Raw genomic sequence first — 26739 nt, forward strand, 5'->3', positions numbered from 1 at the left:
CCACCGCAATGAGAAGCCCGCGCACAGCAACGAAGAGTAGCCCCCGCTCGCTGCAACTAGAGAAAGCCCGTGTGCAGCAACCAAGACCCAATGCAGCCAAAACTAAATACATAAATAATTAAAAAAATAATAATAAAATAAAATAATAAAGTCATCTAAATTCTAACTTGGAAAATTATCATGTAAATGATGCTGAGGCTGACTTTTCTCAATGTGCCACAGAAGACATGTTAAGGTCTCTCAAATGTTTGCATTTTTATTGTAGTCCAGAATTATACATTTTTATTAAACTGCCTCTACAAATATTGCTGTCCAAACTTTTAAACAATTTAAACAGCTATACATTTGATGATAATGTTCATTTCGTACTTACTTTTGATGGTTTTATTGTTATCGTCTCTCAAAAATCCATCTTTACTTCCTACAGACTCAAATCTCAAAAAGAGAGCATAGTCTTGCCTGTGTGAAGGATCATCCTTTTGACCATTAATGATTAGCCTGTAAAAAATCACAGTCAGTTATTTCTAAAGCAAAGATGATAACTTTATTATCTCTCAAAAGGGAATTTCAACCCAATACTTAAATCTATGCAAAAAGACGAAATTCAGGAATAAAAAGGTGACTGCGATCCATTTTCCAAAATTACTGCACAAGACATTGAGACTTGCCAAAAAGAAGACCATACTCATATTATGTGAAGATCCAAAAAATGACTTCATGATGTTATTTGTAAGATAAGAGGAATTTAAATATACTAAGTTGTCAAGGTCTTGCCTCCAATGCCACTTTCTATGTAAAGGATTTTCTTTCCAGGCAAACTTCATTGCTAGCTAAGGTCTCTGTTCAATTCTCTACAATAGTCCTTCTTACACCAGGGTGAAACTGCAAACCTCTCGTATGTACCTGTCTCCTCCCATGGACTAGGCACATATTGCTAGCCACATTCTTGTTAGAGGAGAACAAGTAATTTGGAGAACAAGATTTGGTAACAGCCAAACCTTGGCAGAGGAGAAAAGCAAAGGAAAGATGAGAAGAAGGGAAGTAGGACCAAAGACAGAGATGGGTTACATCACAGGCTTGTGCACTAGCAATCTTTACTTGCCTTACCTAGAGCTCAGCTTTTTAGCAGCAGATACTCAAACATACACACAAAAGGCTGATGTGAAATATTACATAGGAAACAAAATAGCATAGTGAGAACATCTTTAACTAAGACTACAAATCATATTTATTCCTATGTGTTCATGCTAGACTCTCAAATAAAATGAACATGTTGCCATGAAAAGAATATTTAGAATTTCAAAGATTGTGTCTTAAACAGACTCTTACAGATTCACCAAAGAAGTTTCCTACATGAAGAGATGATTAACAAGGCAATTATAGGTTGTACAAATAGAACAATTACTTGATTTACTACCCTCCTTAAATTAAACCACAACTCAATCTTCATCGGACAGTTGGTATCACCAAGTGACCCTGCTGCCACAGAGAGAAGTACATTAAACATTGCCTTCTTACAAACAAGGGTAAGCATACTGACAATTGGATCGGTTACTGTCACACACTGCAACCTCTCAAGCGTAGCTGAAATTGCTACTATATATTTAAAACAGCATTGCCAAATATATTTTCAAACTAAATAATCAAACCAAGTACAGGGAAAAATATACATTGGCAAAAGTCCTAAACGTCTGTATGAGTTTCAGCAAGCAAGTGTGGTTGATCCCAGCAGCTGCTATAGGCTTGATATTCCTGATACTCAGTAAGCATTTGGCCCTGGCAGGAGCACTGCATCCTCTTTGGAGGTATCTAGAACATACTGCATGCCCCTGGCCATCACCTGACTATTTCTGCAGGGACAACAAGGTCTTGGTTGAACAGATTGGTTTGCAGCCAAAATCCAAAGCAACCCAAAACTTGCATCACCTCATTTCCACAAGGTCTGGAGAGATTTTTAATTTAAAATGAAGTATTTAGAAACATTTTTAAATACTGGAAATAATATTAACCATGTTAGAAATATTTAGAACCATAATAAGAAAAACCCAATTTGTGCCTTCTGCCAAGTTTTTTTTTTTTAATTAAATTTATTTATTTTATTTATCTATTTTTGGCTGTGTTGGGTCTTCGCTGCTGTGCACGGGCTTTCTCTGGTTGCGGCGAGCAGGTGCTACTCTTCATTGTGGTGCGTGGGCTTCGCATTGCGGTGGCCTCTCCTGTTGCACAGCACGGGCTCTAGGCACGCGGGCTTCAGCAGTTGTGGCACGCGGGCTCAGTAGTTGTGGCTCGCAGGCTCAGCAGCTGTGGCGGCCTCGCTGCTCCGTGGCATGTGGGATTTTCCCGGACCAGGGCTCTAACCCGTGTCCCCTGTATTGGCGGGCAGATTCTCAACCACTGCACCACCAGGGAAGCCCACCAAGTTTTACTATTAAAATCAATCTGATGAATGTATGGTTAATATACTTTCCATTAATAAGTAACATCATATTGGAATTAATTTTTGCTTACTTTGGGCTGAAACAAAATGTAATTAAAATCTTTTGATAAGGCTGTAACCTCCCTTCATTAGGAACATAGGAGATAAATGTGGTAATATCTATTTTCTTTATTTTCCTTAAGTAGGTTAGATTATTTAAAGCAACATCTGTTCTTTGTTGAATATTTGTACCCTGTAATATAAAATCAGAAATAAAAGAATATTCAGGCAAAACACAAAATAAAATATTTTAAGATTAAGTCATAAAATAATTATTGAAATTCCAGAGTCTAGATATAGAGAATATGTATGTTTTAACAGTAACATACATAAATTTGATCAAGGCACCTCATAAAATTAAAAGAACTATTGAAAAATGAATAAGAACAGATATAGATTACTATCAATGTCAGCTGAATTTACTGAACTTTTTTAGGTCACCCTTGGAGACACATGAAATGAAATCATATCTATCTTCATGTTAAAACATATTTAGAAAAATTAAATAGCTTGTTGGTTATTAGTAAGTTGCACTACTTACTTACCAATTCTTCTCCAACAGAATCATCTTGCATTATGGCTACCCAATTTATAGGTTCTGGGCTATTATTGTATAGAAGTGCATGTTCAATCTTTGACATTCCAAAGAAAACAGGACCAAAGCTTATGCCTTCCAACTTTTTATCATTACTCATGTTTAACAATTCAATAATCTGCTCAACAACATGAGCTTTGACATTCAAGAATATGTCTGGACGATCCCGCAAACTCACTCTACAAGATAATGAATTATACATACATATTTTAATTAGAATTCTATATATTTTATTTTTCTCCTAAATGTTTATATAAACAGAAATTTTATAAAATCACATAATAATTAAAATTCAAAGGACTAAGAGCAGTTCCTTTCACGTATGTGCCAGAGACTGTCATGTCCTTCTGTCTGTCTGAATCTGCAAAGTAGAATAGCATATGTGCAACCTAATTCATTGTCTCCAGGGAACAACAAAGATGGAAAACAACTGCATGAATTGACCCCAAAAATCACTTACTGATATTTGCATATCACCAATGATTTACATGGTCACCTGTAGTTCTAGAATTCTGAGATTCTTTTCTAACTCATCCCATTCCCCCAAGTCCAACAGCCAACTTCATCCCCATCCTAATAACCCAATTCCCTACAAAGTAAAGTATCTCAGCAAAACTCCACTTCTTTGCTGAAATGAATATCCTCCCTCATAAAACTTCACTTTCCAGACTAATTCGAATTCACTGTTGCAACTTCTCTCCATCCCGCATTTATCCCTCTCTGGCATAAATGCAATCCTTTTGAATCTCACCCTGTCAGATACCACAGATCACTGACCAATTCACAGCCATCACCAAAGTCATTAACTTTGTATCTCTGTGTATCTCTGTCACATTGGGCACGGTTGATACCATCTCTTTCCACATCTCCCCTCCCTTAGCTTTCTTGACACCATACTTTCATGGCTTTCCTTCTAATTTATTTAGACTCTGCCTTCTCATTCTTCTAAGACTTGGATATTTTGTAAATTCCATGAATAATGCTGTTTCTCTCCTACTTGTTTTATACTCTACCCTCCTCAAAGTTATTTTCAACATTTCATGCTTCATCTACAACTTATGAACTGACAACTCTCAAACCAATATACCTAGACCAAATTTTTTTCTGGGACTCAAGATAAGTAAATATAATAGGCTCCACAGGATTCTGCAAAGCAAATCAATTCCAGCATTCCAAAACAGAACTCAAGATCTTCTCTCACAGACCTGAACCTCCTCTTACCTTCCCTTTCTATAACCAGTCACTAAATGTAGTCAAATTTACCTCCATAACATATCTCCAATCTGCACACTTCTCTCCCTCCATACTCCTAATTTGTACCTTAAATGAGGCCTTCATTATTTCTCTTCTGCTTTACTGTTAGAATTTCTAGTCAGGCTATCCACTCCACATCTGTACTCCTCGATTTTGTACACTGCTATCAACATGACCTTTCTAAAAAGCAAACTAATCAAGACACTCCCATCTTAAAACCTTCCTGAGATTCCACAGCCTTTACAATAGAACCTAAGCTCCTATCAGGGCTCACAACTGTTTCTCAAACATTTTTTTAATTGTGACCTTCAGTTAGAAATGCATTTTACATTACAATGCAGGACACATACACATACACACACACACACACACACACACACACACACACACACGAAACAAATTTTACAAAACGCCACTTGCCCTTACCATGTGAGATGCATTCTGATGTTTTCTATTTCATTGTTTTAATACTGGTGGTGACCCATTATAGTGACTGCACATTCTGCTAATGAACAGAGACATATAGCATTAAAAAATGCTGTCCTATGAGGTCCTTAACTGGACCCTGCACCATTCTGTATTTCTGGTCTCATCTCTCATCACTCCTCACCTCCATCTCTTTGCCTCAGATCTCTTGATGTGTAACACTGTCTATTAACCTGTAGGAATTCAAGTCTTCTACTTGCACTGCCTGAAATCACTCATTTAACCCACTCTCATCACCAATACCCACCTCCCCTGCACACAGACACACATACATACACACACACACTCAGCCCAAATCACACCACTGCTCTTTGCCTGGCTAATTTCTACTCAACCACAGGTGTTTGGTTCAACTGTCACCTCCTTAGTGGAGCTCTTTCTTGATCCACTCCCTGACTCCAACAAAATCCAAACTAGGAGCTCCTGTTAGGTGTACCCATATGCCATTCTCTGGTTCTTCCCATTTTTCAGTCCCTAGTGCTTGGCAAATAGTAGATACTCAATAAATGAATGCTGACTGAAAGAAGAAGCTAACATACATTCAAATACAACAGGCATATATGAAAAGTGAAACAGGAAAGTATTAAGCACTACACTAGAATTAAGAACCATAGTATATACTCACTTTGCCACTTCATTTACAATTATGGGCCAGTCTGCACAGAAATCCACTTTAATAACCATTGATGACTTGGGCTGCACAATACCACTGGCTGGAAAAGTGACAATGGGTAACTGGCCCTGGTATTCTGTTTTAAACATACCTAAGGAGAACAAGAGCAGATGGTTTACATTTGGATCCTTATAATGTTAATGTTCACACTCTTAGTAGAGGACAGAGACACATTACAGAGTTTATGGTCTATTGTGGACCAAGAATCACAGCTTTGATTGTAAGTCCTGTCTCTAGGGTCATCCAATAAATGTGAGGCTCGTGTTAGGACTCAACCCTCATCAATAGCTAAAATTTTCTGTCTGCTTACTGTGTTCAGACACTTATGCTAAGAGCTGTGCATATGTTATTCTATTTAGTCCTCATAATGAAATCTATGATTCTGGCTCAATCATTACCTCTATTTTATAAATAAGGAAACAGACACTTAGAAAGGTTGAGTAACTTGTCCAAAAATACACAACTGTTATGATAGATTAGATCATCAACTCCAATTCTTTAACCTTCTCTGCATCCCCACTGTTACCCTCCCGTGGACTAAGTATGTTTTCCTACCCCTTGACGGGGCCTGATCACGTGATTTACTTTGGCAAATAGCATGGGAGTAGAAGTGACAACATGTCAGCTTCATCCCCAGATGTTCTCTTGCTATTCTACCATGGAAAGTGTTTCTTTTAAGAAACTGCTGTCCCGTTGGCCTGTGCCTCAGCATTGGCAAATGTGAAGCAGAGCCACCCAGCTGACTCAGAAACATGCAGTGAGTAACAGATCGGCCCCAGCTGCCTCAGCTTGAAGCAGAGTCATGCAGCTTAGATTAGTCAAATTCCAGCTAATCCGCATAAAAATGAGAAACTAAAAAAATAATTATTTTTTTAAGATATAGAATTATGGAGTGGTTTGTTACATAGCAATAGTTGACTACTACAGCTAGTAACTAACTAATAGAGCTGGGATTTTCACTTGGATGTTTCTGACCACAGGGCTCACACTTCTAGCCACTACCACTACTCTATAAACGAATTAATGCAGTTCACATATGGAAAGGGTGAAAGAAATGGGTTTCTAGACTCAAATAGCATATGAGGAGGCCACAAAAATTTCTTGTTCTGAAAGCAGAAATGGTCCATAATTTATGGTAATGTTTGGTGCCTATCTTAGAGCATGCAGGTGAGATCAGATACTATCTCTTTTTCATCGTTGTGGTCCTGGCACCCCACATGGTGCCTAGCAGCAAGCAGTGTTCAAAATGTCCAATAAATGGGAGGTAACCAGTCATGAGTTTCTTTGATATCATTATACAATATTAACACAAATGAGCATGCTGCCAACATAAACAACTTTGAAAATTCCTAATTTACCAGTTTTAAATCACATTTGATGGCATTTTCCAAAATTATTCAGTTAACTTAGGAGAATGTAATATTAGCGTAATAAAAGTACTGAAAATATAAAAGATAATAAAACTTTAGGTTCAGAGATGACCAGATGAAAAAGGCAAACAGTAACAAAATTTGTTAATCCAATCATTTTTAGAGACTTGCTAATGACATAATATTTAAGGCTTATTTTTTTCTGTCATAATATAAAACAAAACTCTGTAAAATTATATCCATTATGAATAAATATTATTGACTCAATTCTCCAGGAAAAGAAAACTATATGAGTTCAGTTAAGTCTGAGTCAGTGAAATAGTTTCTATACTGTAACCACTTTTCTGTAGTTTGAGAAAAGAGTTTTCTGTAGTTTGACAAAAGAGTTTTAAGTGAATGGCACAAAAGCTTATTCAGGAACAACCCCTAACAAAAGAACATTGTTCAATCTTTTAAATATATTAAAACAGTGAGCTCACAAACATTACTGTGTCTTATGTAACTTTAATATCATTAGTAATAATGAAATATTTGACTGGTTTTTTAATTGCTCACAACAGGAGCAAGAACATCATCCTAGGAGAAGGGTGTCATTGAAGAATTTTTTGTCATCAAATTTTCATTTATTTTCAGATGTGAAACTGGCTGATGTGTGGAGAATGAACTAGAAGGAGATAAGAGGTGACTCCAGACAAATAATTTAGGTTGATGTAATTATAAGGGAAGAGAAGATTATGGACTGTTGTAAAAAAGTGACAGTGAGACAGAGAAAAGTAGGATTACTCACACTATAAGGAAGTGAACAGACAGGATTTAATAGTTGACTGAGTAAGGGGGTAGAGGGTGAAAAGGAGGGAGGTGTCAAGGATTTGCCAAATTTCTGACTTGGCCATATACATGGTGGTGACATTCAATGAAAAACAGAAAAGGAGAAGTTTGGGGGAGACATTGAGGAGTTTAGTTTTAGACGTGTTAACTCTGAAAAACCTGAAGGAAATGCAAAGTCTTGTACAGACTTCAGTGAAGTAACAGGAATGGAAGTGATTGCCTAGGGAGAGCAGGGTGACTGAGGAAACATGAGGGTCTATGACAAATCCTAAGCAACACTCACTTCTAATGTACTGAAAAAAGGGACAGCAGTCCACAAAAGAGAATTAAGGAGGAGGGAGAAGAAGAATAATTCTAACATCAATAATGAATATTTACTGAACACTTAATATATGTCAGAGAGTGTGCTAAGCATTTTATTAATCATCACCACAATTATAGGAGGAAGGCGCTATGTTTATCTTTAATGTATAAGGGAGGCAATGAATGTTCGGGAAGTGTAAATTCCTTGTCTGGGGCCTCCCAGCCAGTTAATATTGTAACCAAGATTTGGGACCTGGAACACCTCGCTCCAGGTCAAATCAGTTAAATGAAGGCTTACTGAATGCCTGGTATATGCCTAACATTGTGTTATGCATGAAAAGTATGTTGAGATTTCATGACATCAGTTTCCATGAAAACAAAACAAAAAAAATGCATTGACAATAAGTAGTGGGTGCTTCTCTGGGTAGTTAGACAGGATTCTGAGGACCACTCCTGGGTCTGGTCCAATTTAGCAAATTTTCTGGTTTACAGATGATGCCAGGCTTTTCTAGACAGTGATGCAGAGAGATGATGCTGATGATCAGGGGAAGGAGGACAGCAGACATTAAGAGCAAGAGAAAGGTCATATATTTGGGGCAAAATCACCCCCCAAAACCTAAAGGAGTCCTAAGGTAGCTGTTCAAACCCAGAAATGGTATGTAAAGATCACACTAGAGACTTTAAAGACTATTCTACATCATAACACAGTAGTAGAAAAAGTACCCAAAGATTCAAGAGGGGAAGAGGGAAATGTGTGCAATTCAAGGCATGCTAAAATAATGTTTTTTCAATCTTCAATGATAAAAACTGAGAAACAATAAAGACATAAAAGAGAACATGGAGTTCCCCAGCTCACAAAACACTAATATTAGAAACATCTTAAAGATTAAACCATGTCTTTTCAAGATGAAAAGACAAGCACTACTTTGTAAATTTAGGAAACATTCTTATAAGGGGCAAGACAACAAAATGTATTCAACAACTTTCAGCTAAATCTAGAGATGGTTACTCCATAATAGACTATTAAAATAAAACATCATGAAGTTGTTACATAAACTTTGGCTTCTATAAAACTGAAGATAATAACCTCAGTGACACTACCAGAGAGAGAAAACAAAGCTATACAAATCATGAATCTGCTGAATGTGGCTTTTTAATGTCTTCTTAAGTACACATATACGTTTGTAAACTCTTGATGTTTGACTCTAAAACTATAAAATATTTGTCACATAAAATCCTTTTTGAAAATTTTATTAAAATCATCTTTGGTTGCTGAATCTATTTTCTGCCTAAGTGTTTTTCTTCATGAAAATGCATTATAATTCTCATGAATATTTATATATTGTGCTTGTGGGTAATGAGGACTTTATGACACTTTACGGCCACTTGCTACTGTGAATATAAAACATACTATCAATTTTGGTAAGGGTGGAAAAAATAATATCATTCAACTCCAAAAATGAGGGACAAAGTCAGCACTAAGAAAATGTGTTTCATTGATAACAATTTGTTTCAGTTAGTAAGGTAAGAGTAATTAACATTTCATAATACTCAATTATAATTTACCAATATAGTATTAACTACAAATACTATGCACACACAAAATATTAATACAATACTAAAAGTCAATGTGGATTACTTTTCTTAAAATGCAGGGACTCAGGTCCACACATATACTTTTATTAAGTAAAATAATATTAAATATTCAATTAAAATTATGTATTTTTTACTTATAGAGAGTTTTTATAAGTAATAAAACTGTACAATTTGGTGAGATTTTAGAATAAAGAGAGGATATGATCAAAACTTTAAAGGTTTTGGAATGGACAACAGTTAAGAGAGATTTTGGAAAGTAAAAGAATACAAATAAAATTCTCTCAATTACATATCACTGCTCTATAACCAGACAATCTAAAGGACCATACAGCCTATAGTCAATCACCATAAGAGAGTTCATCCTTAACACTGGAGTCAGCCCACAAATGAGCCTAATATTCCACAGTCTGACAGGCATCAGAAATTCAGCCATTTAAAAACCAAAGCATGGAAAGTGAAATGAATAACATTCAGTGAGGAACAACTATCAGTTTTATTTGTTCATATCCCAGAAGAAATCAGTAAAGTGACAGACTGCCTTTGTCTTAATAATTCCCACTGCTCATTCAAGCAACCCCAAAGAACATCCTCACTTACTGTAAAACGGGTTTGGATTTAAGACCTGTTTTATGTATCCAACAAGCAGTCTCAGAGAGAAATGCCCTCCCTGTCTGGAGCTAGTCCTCTTCTCAGCTTGGGGAAAATGTGAGTCTTATCATCCCAGATGCTGACCATCCAATCAAGTGAATGAAAGGACAAGTGATTTTATGCCTACAGTATATCATCAATGAAGAGTGTGCATACACACATGCATGTGCACACACACAGACACAGGCACACTTATCCCTTTATGGAAACTCTTAGGTCACAGTAAGAATGTCTAGAAATAATCCAGTATGGAGAAGAGAGAAGTACTTTTCCTTTCAACAAAATGTTAGTAAGAGCCTTCTAGGGATCATCATGTGAATTCAAAGTTGAATATGATCGAGAAAAAGAACAAATATTTACTGAGTGCTTGTGATAAGTCAAGTACCATATTACAACCTTAAGTACATACATAATTAACCACAGTATATTTTATTAGCCAGTTTATAAATGAGGAATCTGAAGTTCAATGTCCTTAAAGATACTTGCCCCAGATCACACAGCTAGTAAGGCACTGTGTCCTGATTCTATCTCTGGAAAGCTCTAAGGACTATGTCACTTCCACGACACCACCTTGCTTTCTATCCTCAGGGAGATCATCAGTCATCTGAGAGTCAGGTTGTATTAATAAGAATCATAAGGATGTAGCTTCATCTTTCCTGATATTACCTATCAGTCTTTTACAGTCATCCTACTTAAGGACCTTCAGTTTTGAGCCTTTTCAAATAACATAATTCTTCTGGAGGGGTAGGGTGAATCAGAGAATCCATTAATTGCAGAAGGTATATATTTCAAACAGTACCAATTTTCTTCCAAAAGTCTAAGTTAATTTATATGACAGAAAGTATTTACCTGGTACTCTGCCATGGTTAATGATATTAATCTCTTTACAATATACTTTACTATTGGCAACCAATGTCCCAAAATTAACTTCTGACTCAATTTCCAGTTGACAGGATAGAATCAACCTAGAAGAGGAGAAAAGAGGATGATATGATGAATTTTTTTTTCTTTTTTTCTTTTTTTTTTACAGTATGCGGGCCTCTCACTGTTGTGGCCTCTCCCATTGCGGAGCACAGGCTCCGGACGCGCAGGCTCAGCGGCCATGGCTCACGGGCCCAGCCGCTCCGCGGCATGTGGGATCTTCCCAGACCGGGGCACGAACCCGTGTCCCCTGCATCGGCAGGCACACTCTCAACCACTGCCCCACCAGGGAAGCCCCATATGATGAATTTTAACAACTATAACCTCATGGTCAAATCCACAGGGGGACATATATAGATATTTTTACCTTAACTCCTAAAAAGATATTTCAGTTTCCTTATAGGTCTGCTGGTGGCACATCTGTCAGTAAAACAAACTGTAAAATAAAGACATGAAAAAAAGATAATGAGAACATTTTAAATAAAGAAATCAGACTTTATGCATAAGTACATGGTATGCCTTCCCAAGTACTCACCTTGAGAGGTTACCCACACATCTCAATATTTTTGTAGCTCAAAATATATTTGGAACTCTGTTTTGGAATCTCCTACTAAGCCTATAATACATTCTTTTGCCCCCCCCCAACCCCAAAAGGGTGCAAGTTATCTGAACAAAGTAAACTAGTTTGGATGGTCCAAATCTGATGAAATAAAAGGAGCTATGATACTATAAAATATCGCTTGGGGACTAAAACAAGGCCTAAGAACAAAAGGATACAATTGATTTTCCATGTGTGTCGCCAATTTAAAGGACTCACTGTAGCGTATCTGTAGCATGTTTTCATAAGCATTTAAAAAATCCATTCTAATCCTAAATACACATCTCATAATGATATATATATACACATATATATTATATCTGGATAATAATTTATAGTTTATAAAGCACCATTAAGTATATTATCCTGTTTGATATTAACAAATTTCCTGAAAGGTAGGTAAATATTACGGCTCCTAGGTTACAGATGAAAAGCCAAAGACTTAAAAAGCTTAAATGATTTATCTAAGGAATTATCTGGATATAACGTTGGGGAACTTAAACTTGAATCCATTTTGTTAGACTTCAAGTACATTACCTTAGAAACCTAACAACGATAACAACAGCATCAGTAATAAATATAGTAATAACTAATCTTTATTGAGTCCTAAGATTATGTGCCAGACACATGAATTAAGTAATTTACTCCACTTAGGATACAACCTCCAAAGCATAAATGCATACATACATACAATCATATATACATACAAACACACTAAAATTCATAAATAAAAATACCTGAACAAAACATTTACAAATACTGCCTATACATTGGTGGTCTGGGCCTTCTTTCTGGGATCTGTGTTTATATGTGTTTGTGTATTACTGGATAGGTACAGACATTCCAGAGATCAGCCAGGAATGTCCTACTTATGCTGCATAGTCTAAGAAATACCCATGTTCTTCTCATAGAGATTGTAATTTTGTGACAGGAAAAGATCAATGACCTTGTACATCTCCTTACAATATATTTATATGTGTATACATAATTGCATTAATAGTTTACAGGATCTAAAAGAGGAACCAGTTACACAAACAACATAAGATGTGAAGCTGAACGTTTTTTCAAACTTTTTCTCTAGCTAGATGTGGAAAAGTATCTTAAGAAGAATTTCTTAAGAATCTTCACACATACACACACATATACATGTACATACATGCATACACATATATATGGTTTAACCTTAGCAGTAAGGGTGTGGTAAAATGGCAATATATAACAGTTTCTCTGGCTTTCCTACTGGTTTCTCTTCTCCTTGTATAAAAAACATTTTCTGGCCCCATATGCACCACAACACGTCAAGACAGTTGACCTCTGAGGACAATAAAGTATCTAGCCACCTATCAGAAGAAGTGCCTCTTGACTCCAAATGCCTTCTGCAAGATGAGTTACCAGTTGAACCCTGACTAAGGATCAGAGTTGAAGGAAATTCTGGAGAGGGGAATGACCAACACACTCATGCCAAGTACCAGTGGTCTCCAAACTCGGGGATGCTCTGATAGCTAAATAAATACCTTCCAATGATGCAAAGGAGTAGCTTATTCCTTTCCTAACATGTGTCAGCTGTTTGATTCCTATGCAGAATGGGATGTTGAGAGAAAGCAGAACTTCTCAACAACACTGAGAACCCAAATAATTGCACATCTAAATTTAGTTTATGAAAATTAAAAAATGCAAGGGAAATTATAAAAAGACATATCTAATACCAATATTAATGTTAAATATTAATATTCTAATATTAATTCTGCTGGTGCCGGATAAACAGAGACAAAAGAATAACACCTATGGAATCATATTTTGCTGGGGAAAAGAAGGATCATGCATGTATGTATGTGAAAAAAAAACAAAAATTTTAACAGCAGCTCTAACGGGTAATTTTATAATGAACAGAACTATACTTATTTCAATATAAAATGAAAAGCACAATGTCCTGGTCAAATAAATTATTTGTATTAAAAAAAAATTATTTGTATTAAAGTTAATCTGCAAACCAGTTACTTAGTTCTGTATTATATTCATTATATCAGTCCATATTTTTCAGCCAATCTCAAAAAAACACCATTTTGATTTTTTGAAGCCAAACATCTGCATTATTTAAAATTCTGTGAAGTAAATATGACAATAATTTAAAATTAAATTAAAATGTGAATATGGGTTCACAATAATTCATTTAGGAATACATCCATCATAAAAACAGAAAGTAGAAGGGTGGTTACCAGAGGCTGGAGGGTAGGAGAATTGGAGAGATACTGTTTAAGGGTACAAACTGGGAACTAGTAGATAAATAAGTCCCAGAGAGCTAACATACAGCATAGTGATCATAGGCAACAAAAATGTATTATATATAAAAAAAAAATGTATTATAAACTTCAAAGTTGCTAACAGACTAGATCTTAATTGTTCCCACCACAGGAAAGAAATGATGACTATGTAATGTGATACTGGTGTTAGCCAACCCTATGGTAGTAATATATTGCAATATATAAATGTATCACATCAACATGTACACCTTCAACTTACACAATGTTATATGTCAATTGTATTTCAATTAAAAAAAATAACATAGGATAAGAAGGAACAATCATTGAAGAGGTGTAGTAGCAAGGAAATCAAGAGAATAAAGTGGCCCACGAAGGCAGTAATGGTTAATTGTGTCTAATGCTTCTGAGAAATGGAGTAAGATAAAGGCAAAGGAGGTACCAACAGACTGGCAATATGCGAGAGCTACTTCACTGGAAAGCTGGGGAAAACAGCCCCTCTGGAGTTTGCTGGAGTGAGAATGGAAAGTAAGATTGTAGAGACAGCAAAAATAGCATTCTTTAATAAATCTTGCTATCAAAAGGTACAGAAAATATGGTGGAAATAAAATAGGGTGCGAGTTCAAGAGGAAAAAAAGAAAACATGCAATTGTTGGACATTTTTTAATGATTTTAATAAAAAAATAATGGAAAACTAGTCTTCCATTTGTTTTGAACACTACAATTTGCTAAAAATTTGTTCTTTAAGTTCAGTTGTAAGGAAACTGTAGATACAAAAAGCCCTATTAGTCATAGAAAATACCAAATATTACTATGACCCTTAATGTTTGAAGAGTGCTCAAAATATTAGCATGAAATATGAAGAACACATACCCAATTAGAGGGATCTCTATTGTTTTATTTCCTACTGAAATAAGAAGTTGGTCAAAGGTGTCTTCATTCTTATCAGGATGATATTCCACCATAGCTGTCGTCTGAAGGCCAGAAGCAAGTGCTTTAATCCACATTGGTCAAAATCAGTTTGAACTTCAGTGGGAGGAAAAAAAAAATCAAATTATACATCTTAAGTCCTAATAAGAAAATAGTATGAGCAACTGTAGTTAGGAGTATACATTGTTTCAAGAGATATATCAAGACATAGGCAATATTCCTGCCCTAAAGGCAAAGACTTAATGACCATATCTATACCTATCAGATTCTAGATGCTTCAGATATGCTTTTAATGGTACACAAACTGAAACTGAAAATGCAGTCAGTCAAGAAATATGTAAATGCTTGTGGGCTCCTTTAGAAGTATGAGGTACTAGAATACAGAAAAAAAGGGAAGAGCAATCTAATGAAAATGTTACTCAGTCTAAATACATACACAATATAAACATACATACAATCATAAATACATACATCATTTTATATACTTTCTGCATAAGGACTTGGACTTCATAACTTGGAGGAAATATAAAAAGGAATAGACCAATGAGGAAAAAGAACTTTTGTTCTTGAAAAACATTTGCTAGACTCCAGGAAAAATCTGAAGGGGGAAGAGAAGAACTGCTTTGTGTTGAGTACGTCTGGTAGGTAAAGCATTCGATGTCTATTAGCTCACTTAATACACTTCTACAGCCCTGTAAGGCTGATATTAAGGATCCCAGTGTAGAGATGAGAAACTGGGACCTGTAGGTGCAATTAATACCTAAGGTCACTGTGTCAGTGAGGACTCAAAACACACATCTGTCTGACTCTAAAACTAAGCTCTTTCCCCACAACTAGAAAGAATCTCCTGAGTATATAATCTCTTTAAAGAAGCAGACTATATACCCCTTGAAAATTAAATAATGTAAGCCAGGGACTAATCAAGTGTCATATGAGTGATGCAGACATAAGTATCATGAAAATCCATGAGAGAACATGATTACTGTGGGCTAAGAAGGAGTACACTCAACCCAGGCTTAGAGGATGGATGTAAAAGGTAGAGAAGAAGCAAGAAAGGTGCTCCCTATGGAGGCGGGAATATCTCAGGCACACGCAGAGAAAAGAATAAGCAAAATAATCTCTCAGCAGGCAGCTAATAAGCTAGCCTTGCTGGGCAAAGAGCTTCCATGAGTAACAATGGAGGTCAAGTTGAAATTAATTATTCAGGGCTTTTAATGTCAGACTGAGTCTAAGCAGGGCTTTCCAGCAATGAGAGCTACAGAGAACTGGAGTGATGTGTTGATACCACTGGTCTGAAAGCATCATACTTCCAGCAAACAATGATTCTGACATCTCATAACTACCACAGCCCAACTCTCAACCCCCATCCATCACCAAACAGTAAGAAAACAAGGAATAGATTATTCCCCACATAGGTCTTTGGGTGCTGGAAGTCCACATAACAGGTTTGACCGTCTTCCTTTAAATAAGAAGGGCAACTAGTACTTCAGCAGCATGTGCCCAAACCACAAGTTTCTCAGCACTCTGAGTGGTCTGCAAAGGTGTGTAAGGCACCACCCCTTCTCTTAGGAGCTTATGAACTGACCATTGAGGTGAAAGTAACAGTTACCAGGAGCCATCTGGATTCAAGTCCAAGCTATAATGAATGTCTGTAAATGCAATTAGTATCCAGTAGGGGAGAAATAATTTGGAGATAATATAAGAGAAGACTTGTTTCAGAAAATGAGAACTCACTTTGACCCTAAAAGATAGGTGGGATTTGGAAGGCGGTGATTCTTGCAGGAGGAAGGAATGAAAACATGGGTCAAAAGAAAAGGAAGTCTGACCCATGGGGGTAAGAGGACGATTACAAGACTGGCCTGACAGAACCAAAGACCACACAAGTCAGCAAAACACTGAAGATAAAGACTGTGTCTTAATTTTCTAACAGCAACCCACAGTAGGTGGCATTAGCACTGCATATGGCACATAGTGGGTACTCAATACATAGGCAAGGCAGGATCTTGGAAAACGGGGTGGAAAACAAGCACTGCTGTGTGTTAAGAGAATCATTTCCTAAATAATTACAATAGTGATGATGACAATGCCCTTTACGTAGCACCGTTTTTATTTTCTCTTTCTTCCTCCAAGACAGTTAATATACTTTTTGCTAATCTATCCCTTCCCTAATTCCCTTTATGCCTGTGAAGGACCAGGAGTGCATATCATGATCTTGCAACACATATTGAACTCATGGCCTTGGCCTCTAACTAGTAAACCTGTCTGGCCATTCTCTTGCCAATGTCAAGACCTGTGGTCTAAATAAAAACCACAGTAAAACTAATTATATTATTTTTCTTCTGACTGCATAAAAACCACCCATCCAAGTGCCTCCTGGACATCCATAAACTAGTGTTTGCCCACATCTGGGATCTGCTTCCAGCCTGAGTTTTAAAAGAAAATATTTTCAGATACACATTCAATTGTTCAATAAATATGTAGTGAGTTAATGAAATAATAAACTTTTCCCCGAATTTTACAGTGTTTGGAGTAATCAGGTACTTCTTGATTTAAAGAGTAGTTAATAGTCCTGTGATGTACACTTTTATTACAAAATAAACACATCACTATTGTTAAAACTTGTACACACAAAAATCAATAAAGAATGATTCTGGGGGGACCTTGAAGATGGCGGAAGAGTAAGACGCGGAGATCACCTTCCTCCCCACAGATACACCAGAAATACATCTATACGTGGAGCAACTCCTACAGAACACCTACTGAAGGCTGGCAGAAGACCTCAGACGTCCCCAAAGGCAAGAAACTCCCCACGTACCTGGGTAGGGCAAAAGAAAAAAAAAAAAAAAAGAAAGAAAAAACAGAGACAAAAGAATAGGGACGGCACCTGCACCAGTGGGAGGGAGCTGGAAAGGAGGAAAAGTTTCCACACACTAGGAAGCCCCTTCGCGGGCGGAGACTGCGGGAGGCGGAGGGGGGAGCTTCGAAGCCGCGGAGGAGAGCACAGCAACGGGTGCGGAGGGCAAAGCGGGGAGATTCCCGCACAGAGGATCGGTGCCTACCGGCACTCACCAGCCCGAGAGGCTTGTCTGCTCACCTGCCGGGGCGGGCAGGGCTGCGAGCTGAGGCTCTGAGGCTCGGGTTTCGGTTTCGGACGGAGAACAGGGAGAGGATTGGGGTTGGCACCTTGAACATAGCCTGAAGGGGTTAGTGCACCACGGCGAGCCGGGAGGGAGTCGGGGGAAAAGTCTGCACCTGCCGAAGAGGCAAGAGACTTTTTCTTCCCTCTTTGTTTCCTGGTGCGTGAGGAGAGGGGATTAAGAACACTGCTTAAAGGAACTCCAGAGACGGGCGCGAAGCGCGGCTAAAAGCGTGAACCCCAGAGACGGGCGGGAGACGCTAAGGCTGCTGCTGCCGCCACCAAGGGGCCTGTGTGCGAGCACAGGTCACTATCCACACCCCTCTTCCCCGGAGCCTGTGCAGCCCGCCACTGCCAGGTTCCCGAGATCCAGGGACAACTTCCCCGAGAGAACTCACGGCGGGCCTCAGGCTGGTGCAAAGTCACGCCGGACATTGCCGCCGCAGGCCTGCCCCGCACTCCGTGCCCCTCCCTCCCCACCGGCCTGAGTGCGTCAGAGCCCCTGAATCAGCGGCTCCTTTAACCCCGTCCTGTCTGAGCAAAAAACAGACGCCCTCCAGCGACCTACACTTAGAGGCAGGGCCAAATCCAAAGCTGAGCCCCTGTGAGCTGTGAGAACAAAAAAGAGAAAGGGAAATCTCTCCCAGCAGCCTCAGAAGCAGCGGATTAAATCTCCACAATCAACTTGATATACCCTGCATCTGTGGAATACCTGAATAGACAACCAATCATCCCAAATTAAGGAAGTGGACTTCAGAAGCAAGATCTATGATTTTTTTTCCCTTTTCCTCTTTGTGTGAATGTGTATGTGTATGCTTCTGTGTGAGATCTTGTCTGTATAGTCTTGCTTCCACCATTTGTCGTAGGGTTCTATCCGTCCATGGTTTTTTAAAAAATTTTTTTCTTAATGATCAATTTTAATTTTAATAACGTTATTATACTTTACCTTCGTTCTTTCTTTCTTTCTTTCCTTCCTTCCTTCCCTCCTTTAGACAACGAATCATCACAAATTGAGGAGGTGGTCTCTGACAGCAAGATTTATGATTTTTCCCCCTTTACCTCTTTTAGTGAGGGTGTACGTGTATGCTTCTGTGTAAGAGTTTGTATAGCTTTGCTTCCAACATTTGTCCTAAGGTTCTATCTGTCCCTTTTTTTTTCTAAATAAGAATTTTTTAATTCAATAACTTTATTATACTTTATTTTATTTTTACTGTATCTTCTTTCTTTCTGTCTTTTTTCCTTCTTTCCCTCCTTCCTTCCTCCCTCCCTCCCTCCTTTCTTTCCTTCTTGCCTTCTTTCCTTCTTTGCTTCTTTCTTTCTTTCTTCCTTCCTTCCTTCCTTCTCTCCTTTCCTTCTTTCTTTCCTCATACTTCTACTAATTCCCTCTACTTTTTCTCCCTTTTATTCTGAGCCGTGTGGATGAAAGGCTCTTGGTGCTCCAGCCAGGAGTCAGGGCTCTTCCTCTGAGGTAGGAGAGCCAACTTCACGACACTGGTCAACAAGAGACCTCCCAACTCCACATAATATCAAACAGTGAAAATCTCCCAGAGACCTCCATCTTAACACCAGCACCCAGCTTCACTCAACGACCAGCAAGCCACAGTGCTGGACAACCTATGCCAAACAACTAGCAAAACAGGAAAACAACCACACCCATTAGCAGAGAGGCTGCCTAAAATCATAATAAGGCCACAGACACCCCAAAACACACCACCAGACGTCAACCTGCCCACTAGAGAGACAAGATCCAGCCTCATCCACCACAACACAGGCACTAGTCCCCTCCACCAGGAAGCCTACACAACCCACTGAACCAACCTTAGCCACTGGAGACAGACATCAAAAACAGCGGGAACTATGATCTTGCAGTCTGCAAAAAGGAGACCCCAAACACAGTAAGATAAGCAAAATGAGAAGACAGAAAAACACACAGCAGATAAAGGAGCAAGATAAAAATGCACCAGACCTAACAAATGAAGAGGAAATAGCCAGTCTACCTGAAAAAGAATTCAGAATAATGATAGTAAGGATGATCCGAAATCTTGGAAACAGAATGGACAAAATGCAAGAAACAGTCAACAAGGACCTAGAAGAAATAAAGATGAAACAAGCAACGATGAACAACACAATAAATGAAATTAAAAGTACTCTAGATGGGATCAATAGCAGAATAACTGAGGCAGAAGAACGGATAAGTGACCTGGAAGATAAAATAGTGGAAATAACTACTGCAGAGCAGAATAAAGAAAAAAGAAAGAAAAGAACTGAGGACAGTCTCAGAGACCTCTGGGACAACATTAAACGCACCAACACTCGAATTATAGGGGTTCCAGAAGAAGAAGAGAAAAAGAAAGGGAATGAGAAAATATTTGAAGAGATTATAGTTGAAAATGAGCCTAATATGGGAAAGGAAATAGTTAATCAAGTCCAGGAAGCACAGAGAGTCCCATACAGGATAAATACAAGGAGAAATATGCCAAGACACATATTAATCAAACTGTCAAAAATTAAATACAAAGAAAGCATATTAAAAGCAGCAAGGGAAAAACAACAAATAACACATAAGGGAATCCCCATAAGGTTAACAGCTGATCTCTCAGCAGAAACCCTACAAGCCAGAAGGGAGTGGCAGGACATACTGAAAGTGATGAAGGAGAAAAACCTGCAGCCAAGACTACTCTACGCAGCAAGGATCTCATTCAGATTTGATGGAGAAATTAAAACCTTTACAGACAAGCAAAAGCTGAGAGAGTTCAGCACCACCAAACCAGCTTTACAACAAATGCTAAAGGATCTTCTCTACGCAAGAAACACAAGAGAAGGAAAAGACCTATAATAATGAGCCCAAAACAATTTAGAAAATGGGAATAGGAACATAGATATCGATAATTACCTTAAATGTAAATGGACTAAATGCTCCCACCAAAAGACACAGATTAGCTGAATGGATACAAAAACAAGACCCTTATATATGCTGTCTACAAGAGACCCACTTCAGACCTAGAGACACATACAGACTGAAAGTAAGGGGATGGAAAAAGATATTCCATGCAAATGGAAACCAAAAGAAAGCTGGAGTAGCAATTCTCATATCAGACAAAATAGACTTTAAAATAAGGACTATTAAAAGAGACAAAGAAGGACACTACATAATGATCAAGGGATCGATTCAAGAAGAAGATATAACAATTGTAAATATTTATGCACCCAACATAGGAGCACCTCAATACATAAGGCAAATACTAACAGCCATAAAAGGGGAAATCGACAGTAACACATTCATAGTAGGGGTCTTCAACACCCCACTTTCACCAATGGACAGATCATCCAAAATGAAAATAAATAAGGAAACACAAGCTTTAAATGATACATTAAACAAGATGGACTTAATTGATATTTATAGGACACTCCATCCAAAAACAACAGAATACACATTTTTCTCAAGTGCTCATGGAACATTCTCCAGGATAGATCATATCCTGGGTCACAAATCAAGCCTTGGTAAATTTAAGAAAATTGAAATTGTATCAAGTATCTTTTCTGACCACAACGCCATGAGACTAGATATCAATTACAAGAAAAGATCTGTAAAAAATACAAACATATGGAGGCTAAACAATACACTACTTAATAACAAAGTGATCACTGAAGAAATCAAAGAGGAAATCAAAAAATACCTAGAAACAAATGACAATGGAGACACAACGACCCAAAACCTATGGGATGCAGCAAAAGCAGTTCTAAGGGGGAAGTTTATAGCAATATAAGCCCACCTTAAGAAACAGGAAACATCTCGAATAAACAACCTAACCTTGCACCTCAAGCAATTAGAGAAAGAAGAACAAAACACCCCCAAAGTTAGCAGAAGGAAAGAAATCATAAAAATCAGATCAGAAATAAATGAAAAAGAAATGAAGGAAACAATAGCAAAGATCAATAAAACTAAAAGCTGGTTCTTTGAGAAGGTAAACAAAATAGATAAACCACTAGCCAGACTCATCAAGAAAAAAAGGGAGAAGACTCAAATCAATAGAATTAGAAATGAAAAAGGAGAGGTAACAACTGACACTGCAGAAATAAAAAAGATCATGAGAGATTACTACAAGCAACTCTATGCCAATAAAATGGACAACCTGGAAGAAATGGACAAATTCTTAGAAATGCACAACCTGCCAAGACTGAATCAGGAAGAAATAGAAAATATGAAGAGACCAATCACAAGCACTGAAATTGAAACTGTGATTAAAAATCTTCCAACAAACAAAAGCCCAGGACCAGAGGGCTTCACAGGCGAATTCTATCAAACATTTAGAGAAGAGCTAACACCTATCCTTCTCAAACTCTTCCAAAATATAGCAGAGGGAGGAACACTCCCAAACTCCTTCTACGAGGCCACCATCACCTTGATACCAAAACCAGACAAGGATGTCACAAAGAAAGAAAACTACAGGCCAATATCACTAATGAACATAGATGCAAAAATCCTCAACAGAATACTAGCAAACAGAATCCAACAGCACATTAAAAGGATGATACACCATGATCAAGTGGGGTTTATTCCAGGAATGCAAGGATTCTTCAATATACGCAAATCTATCAATGTGATACACCATATTAACAAACTGAAGGAGAAAAACCATATGATCATCTCAATGGATGCAGAGAAAGCTTTTGACAAAATTCAACACCCATTTATGATAAAAACCCTGCAGAAAGTAGGCATAGAGGGAACTTTCCTCAACATAATAAAGGCCATATATGACAAGCCCACAGCAAACATCATCCTCAATACTGAAAAACTGAAAGCATTTCCACTAAGATCAGGAACAAGACAAGGTTGCCCACTCTCACCACTCTTATGCAACATAGTTTTGGAAGTTTTAGCCACAGCAATCAGAGAAGAAAAGGAAATAAAAGGAATCCAAATCGGAAAAGAAGAAGTAAAGCTGTCACTGTTTGCAGATGACATGATCCTATACATAGAGAATCCTAAAGATGCTACCAGAAAACTACTAGAGCTAATCAATGAATTTGGTAAAGTGGCAGGATACAAAATTAATGCACAGAAATCTCTGGCATTCCTATATACTAATGATGAAAAATCTGAAAGTGAAATCAAGAAAACACTTCCATTTACCATTGTAACAAAAAGAATAAAATATCTAGGAATAAACCTACCTAAGGAGACAAAAGACCTGTATGCAGAAAATTATAAGACACTGATGAGAGAAATTAAAGATGATACAAATAGATGGAGAGATATACCATGTTCTTGGATTGGAAGAATCAACATTGTGAAAATGACTCTACTACCCAAAGCAATCTACAGATTCAATGCAATCCCTATCAAACTACCACTGGCATTTTTCACAGAACTAGAACAAAAAACTTCACAATTTGTATGGAAACACAAAAGACCCCGAATAGCCAAAGCAATCTTGAGAACGAAAAAAGGAAGTGGAGGAATCAGGCTCCCTGACTTCAGACTATACTACAAAGCTACAGTTATCAAGACGGTATGGTACTGGCACAAAAACAGAAAGATAGATCAATGGAACAGGATAGAAAGCCCAGAGATAAACCCACGCACATATGGACACCTTATCTTTGATAAAGGAGGCAGGAATGTACAGTGGAGAAAGGACAGCCTCTTCAATAAGTGGTGCTGGGAAAACTGGACAGCTACATGTAAAAGTATGAGATTAGATCGCTCCCTAACACCATACACAAAAATAAGCTCAAAATGGATTAAAGACCTAAATGTAAGGCCAGAAACTATCAAACTCTTAGAGGAAAACATAGGCAGAACACTCTATGACATAAATCACAGCAAGATCCTTTCTGACCCACCTCCTAGAGTAATGGAAATAAAAACAAAAATAAACAAATGGGACCTAATGAAACTTCAAAGCTTTTGCACAGCAAAGGAAACCATAAACAAGACCAAAAGACAACCCTCAGAATGGGAGAAAATATTTGCAAATGAAGCAACCGACAAAGGATTAATCTCCAAAATTTACAAGCAGCTCATGCAGCTCAATAACAAAAAAACACACAACCCAATCCAAAAATGGGCAGAAGACCTAAATAGACATTTCTCCAAAGAAGATATACAGACTGCCAACAAACACATGAAAGAATGCTCAACATCATTAATCATTAGAGAAATGCAAATCAAAACTACAATGAGATATCATCTCACACCAGTCAGAATGGCCATCATCAAAAAATCTAGAAACAATAAATGCTGGAGAGGGTGTGGAGAAAAGGGAACCCTCTTGCACTGCCGGTGGGAATGTGAATTGGTTCAGCCACTATGGAGAACAGTATGGAGGTTCCTTAAAAAAGTACAAATAGAACTACCATATGACCCAGCAATCCCACTACTGGGCATATACCCTGAGAAAACCAAAATTCAAAAAGAGTCATGTACCAAAATGTTCATTGCAGCTCTATCTACAATAGCCCGGAGATGGAAACAACCTAAGTGCCCATCATCGGATGAATGGATAAAGAAGATGTGGCACATATATACAATGGAATATTACGCAGCCATAAAAAGAAACGAAATTGAGCTATTTGTAATGAGGTGGATAGACCTAGAGTCTGTCATACAGAGTGAAGTGAGTCAGAAAGGAAAAGACAAATACCGTATGCTAACACATATATATGGAATTTAAGAAAAAAAAAATGTCATGAAGAACCTAGGGGTAAGGCAGGAATAAAGACACAGACCTCCTAGAGAACGGACTTGAGGGTATGGGGAGGGGGGAAGGGTGAGCTGTGACAGGGCGAGAGAGAGTCATGGACATATACACACTAACAAACTAGTAAGGTAGATAGCTAGTGGGAAGCAGCTGCATGGCACAGTGATATTGGCTTGGTGCTTTGTGACAGCCTGGAGGGGTGGGATAGGGAGGGTGGGAGGGAGGGAGACGCAAGAGGGAAGACATATGGGAACATATGTTTATGTATGACTGATTCACTTTGTTATAAAGCAGAAACTAACACACCATTGTAAAGCAATTATACCCCAATAAAGATGTTAAAAAAAAAAAAAAAGAGTTCACATGCCGCAACTAAAGGATCCCATATGCCACAACAAAGATCCCGCAGGCTGCAACTAAGTCCCAGCCCAGCCAAATAAATAAATATTAAAAATATGTATAAATAAAAGGAACCATTTGAGACTAAAGTCTGCCAGGAATTCCAGCAATTACAACTTTGGGGCAGGCATGGGGAGGTGAGGGTGAGAAAAGGAAGTTCTGTTCCTGTTAAATAGTTGGAGAAAATATAACTTGTAGTGTATCCATCATATAAGTCAATGTTGTATAAACTACCTTTTTCAACCCTGTAAGCATATAGCAGAAACTCTCTCCTCTGTCCTCCCACCCCCATGAAGGAGCTTTTGAAAGTTTTCTTATTTTGTCTCTCCTTCCTCATCTCCCCAACCCTCCCACTCCCCCTTCTCCTCCTTATTACCCTTGCTTTTTTAGCTTAACCTTCAATAATCTCTCTTGCTACCAGAGTTACATGCAGTTTTCACAAATGACAGACATTTTTTTATATTAATAAAATAAAAAAAGAAATTATGATACCAAGACTTTCTTGATGTAATGTGAAGGGATCCTATGATACATGTTAAGTAAAATAATTTTAAAATTTCTGATAAGAGAAAAGCTGCTGGAAAAAGAGAAAAAGAGAAAGATGTTTCTGGGTTCAGAAGTTTTAAAATTTAGTTCTCACTCAATCTCCAGTGTTCCACAGAAACATATGTGTGTGTGTATGTGTTGCATGTCCATATGTACACACACAAAGAGAAAGAGAAGAGGGGAGAGGAGAGGGAGTCGAATTACCCACTGACAAGAATGCTTTTATTCAGGGTATCACATCTCAAAGTGACTTACAGATAGTACTTTCTATGTGTGCCACAATATGAAAATAGATTGGAAAGCCTCTTTGCAGGGAATTTCTGAACCAGTGAAATAATCCTTCTTCAAACTGAGATGTTAATTTCTTTATTTAGTGATGGGAATTAGGTGGATCTGCCCCTCCTAAAATGGAATTTTTCCCCTATAATCAGTCCTTTACCTGAAAAATTGTTCATTATTGGGAAACTTGTATGTGTGTGTGTGTGCTCTTATCCAACTATTTGATTAGAGATAAAGATATTTGAGTAGTGCATTTCAAAGTATGGTCCATGGAAGGGCCTCAGTCCATGAACATTTTGTTCCTGGTCCATGATAAGTACAGAAATTGAAAGGAAGAGTTTAGACACATTAATAGCAATTTGATATTATCAGACTTCATGTTCTCTCTCCTCATGATGAAGGGAATCTTCTGACAAGTTACTTCACTTCATTTGCCACAGGACATCATGTTCTGAACTGTTGATGTTCCGCACATGGTTTCATTTAAAGCTGAATAAGCCAGATTTTTGGAAATGCGTTGTTGATCATTGTGACTGACCTGGTCAACCCATGAATGGGCCAAGCCACATCCCACTGAAGAGTGAGATGTACTTAAACATTTATAATCCTAGTATAGAGGAGGAGGTGAGTTCTGACAGCAGAGAGGGAAGAATTTACATCTTTCTGTAGGGCCAAAGAACAGATACACCTGGCCTCCCACATGGGTGAGGCTTCCTGGAGAATCCCATGTGTGAGA

At 37.8% G+C, this 26739-nt stretch overlaps 1 protein-coding gene across 1 annotated transcript in view; it reads right to left on the reverse strand.

Moving 5' to 3' along the window:
* CFAP47 (cilia and flagella associated protein 47) overlaps positions 1-26739 on the reverse strand; it is a 281902-nt gene that overhangs the window by 170639 nt on the left and 84524 nt on the right. The window contains 6 exon segments of the mRNA XM_079910450.1: positions 374-498; positions 2509-2669; positions 3022-3250; positions 5437-5575; positions 11079-11194; positions 14880-15032. Of these exon segments, the coding sequence (XP_079766576.1) occupies positions 374-498; positions 2509-2669; positions 3022-3250; positions 5437-5575; positions 11079-11194; positions 14880-15013 (904 nt within the window). The 5' untranslated portion in view covers positions 15014-15032.

The sequence above is a fragment of the Stenella coeruleoalba genome (genome assembly GCF_951394435.1).
Source record: "Stenella coeruleoalba genome assembly, chromosome: X".
Lineage (NCBI taxonomy): Eukaryota > Metazoa > Chordata > Mammalia > Artiodactyla > Delphinidae > Stenella > Stenella coeruleoalba.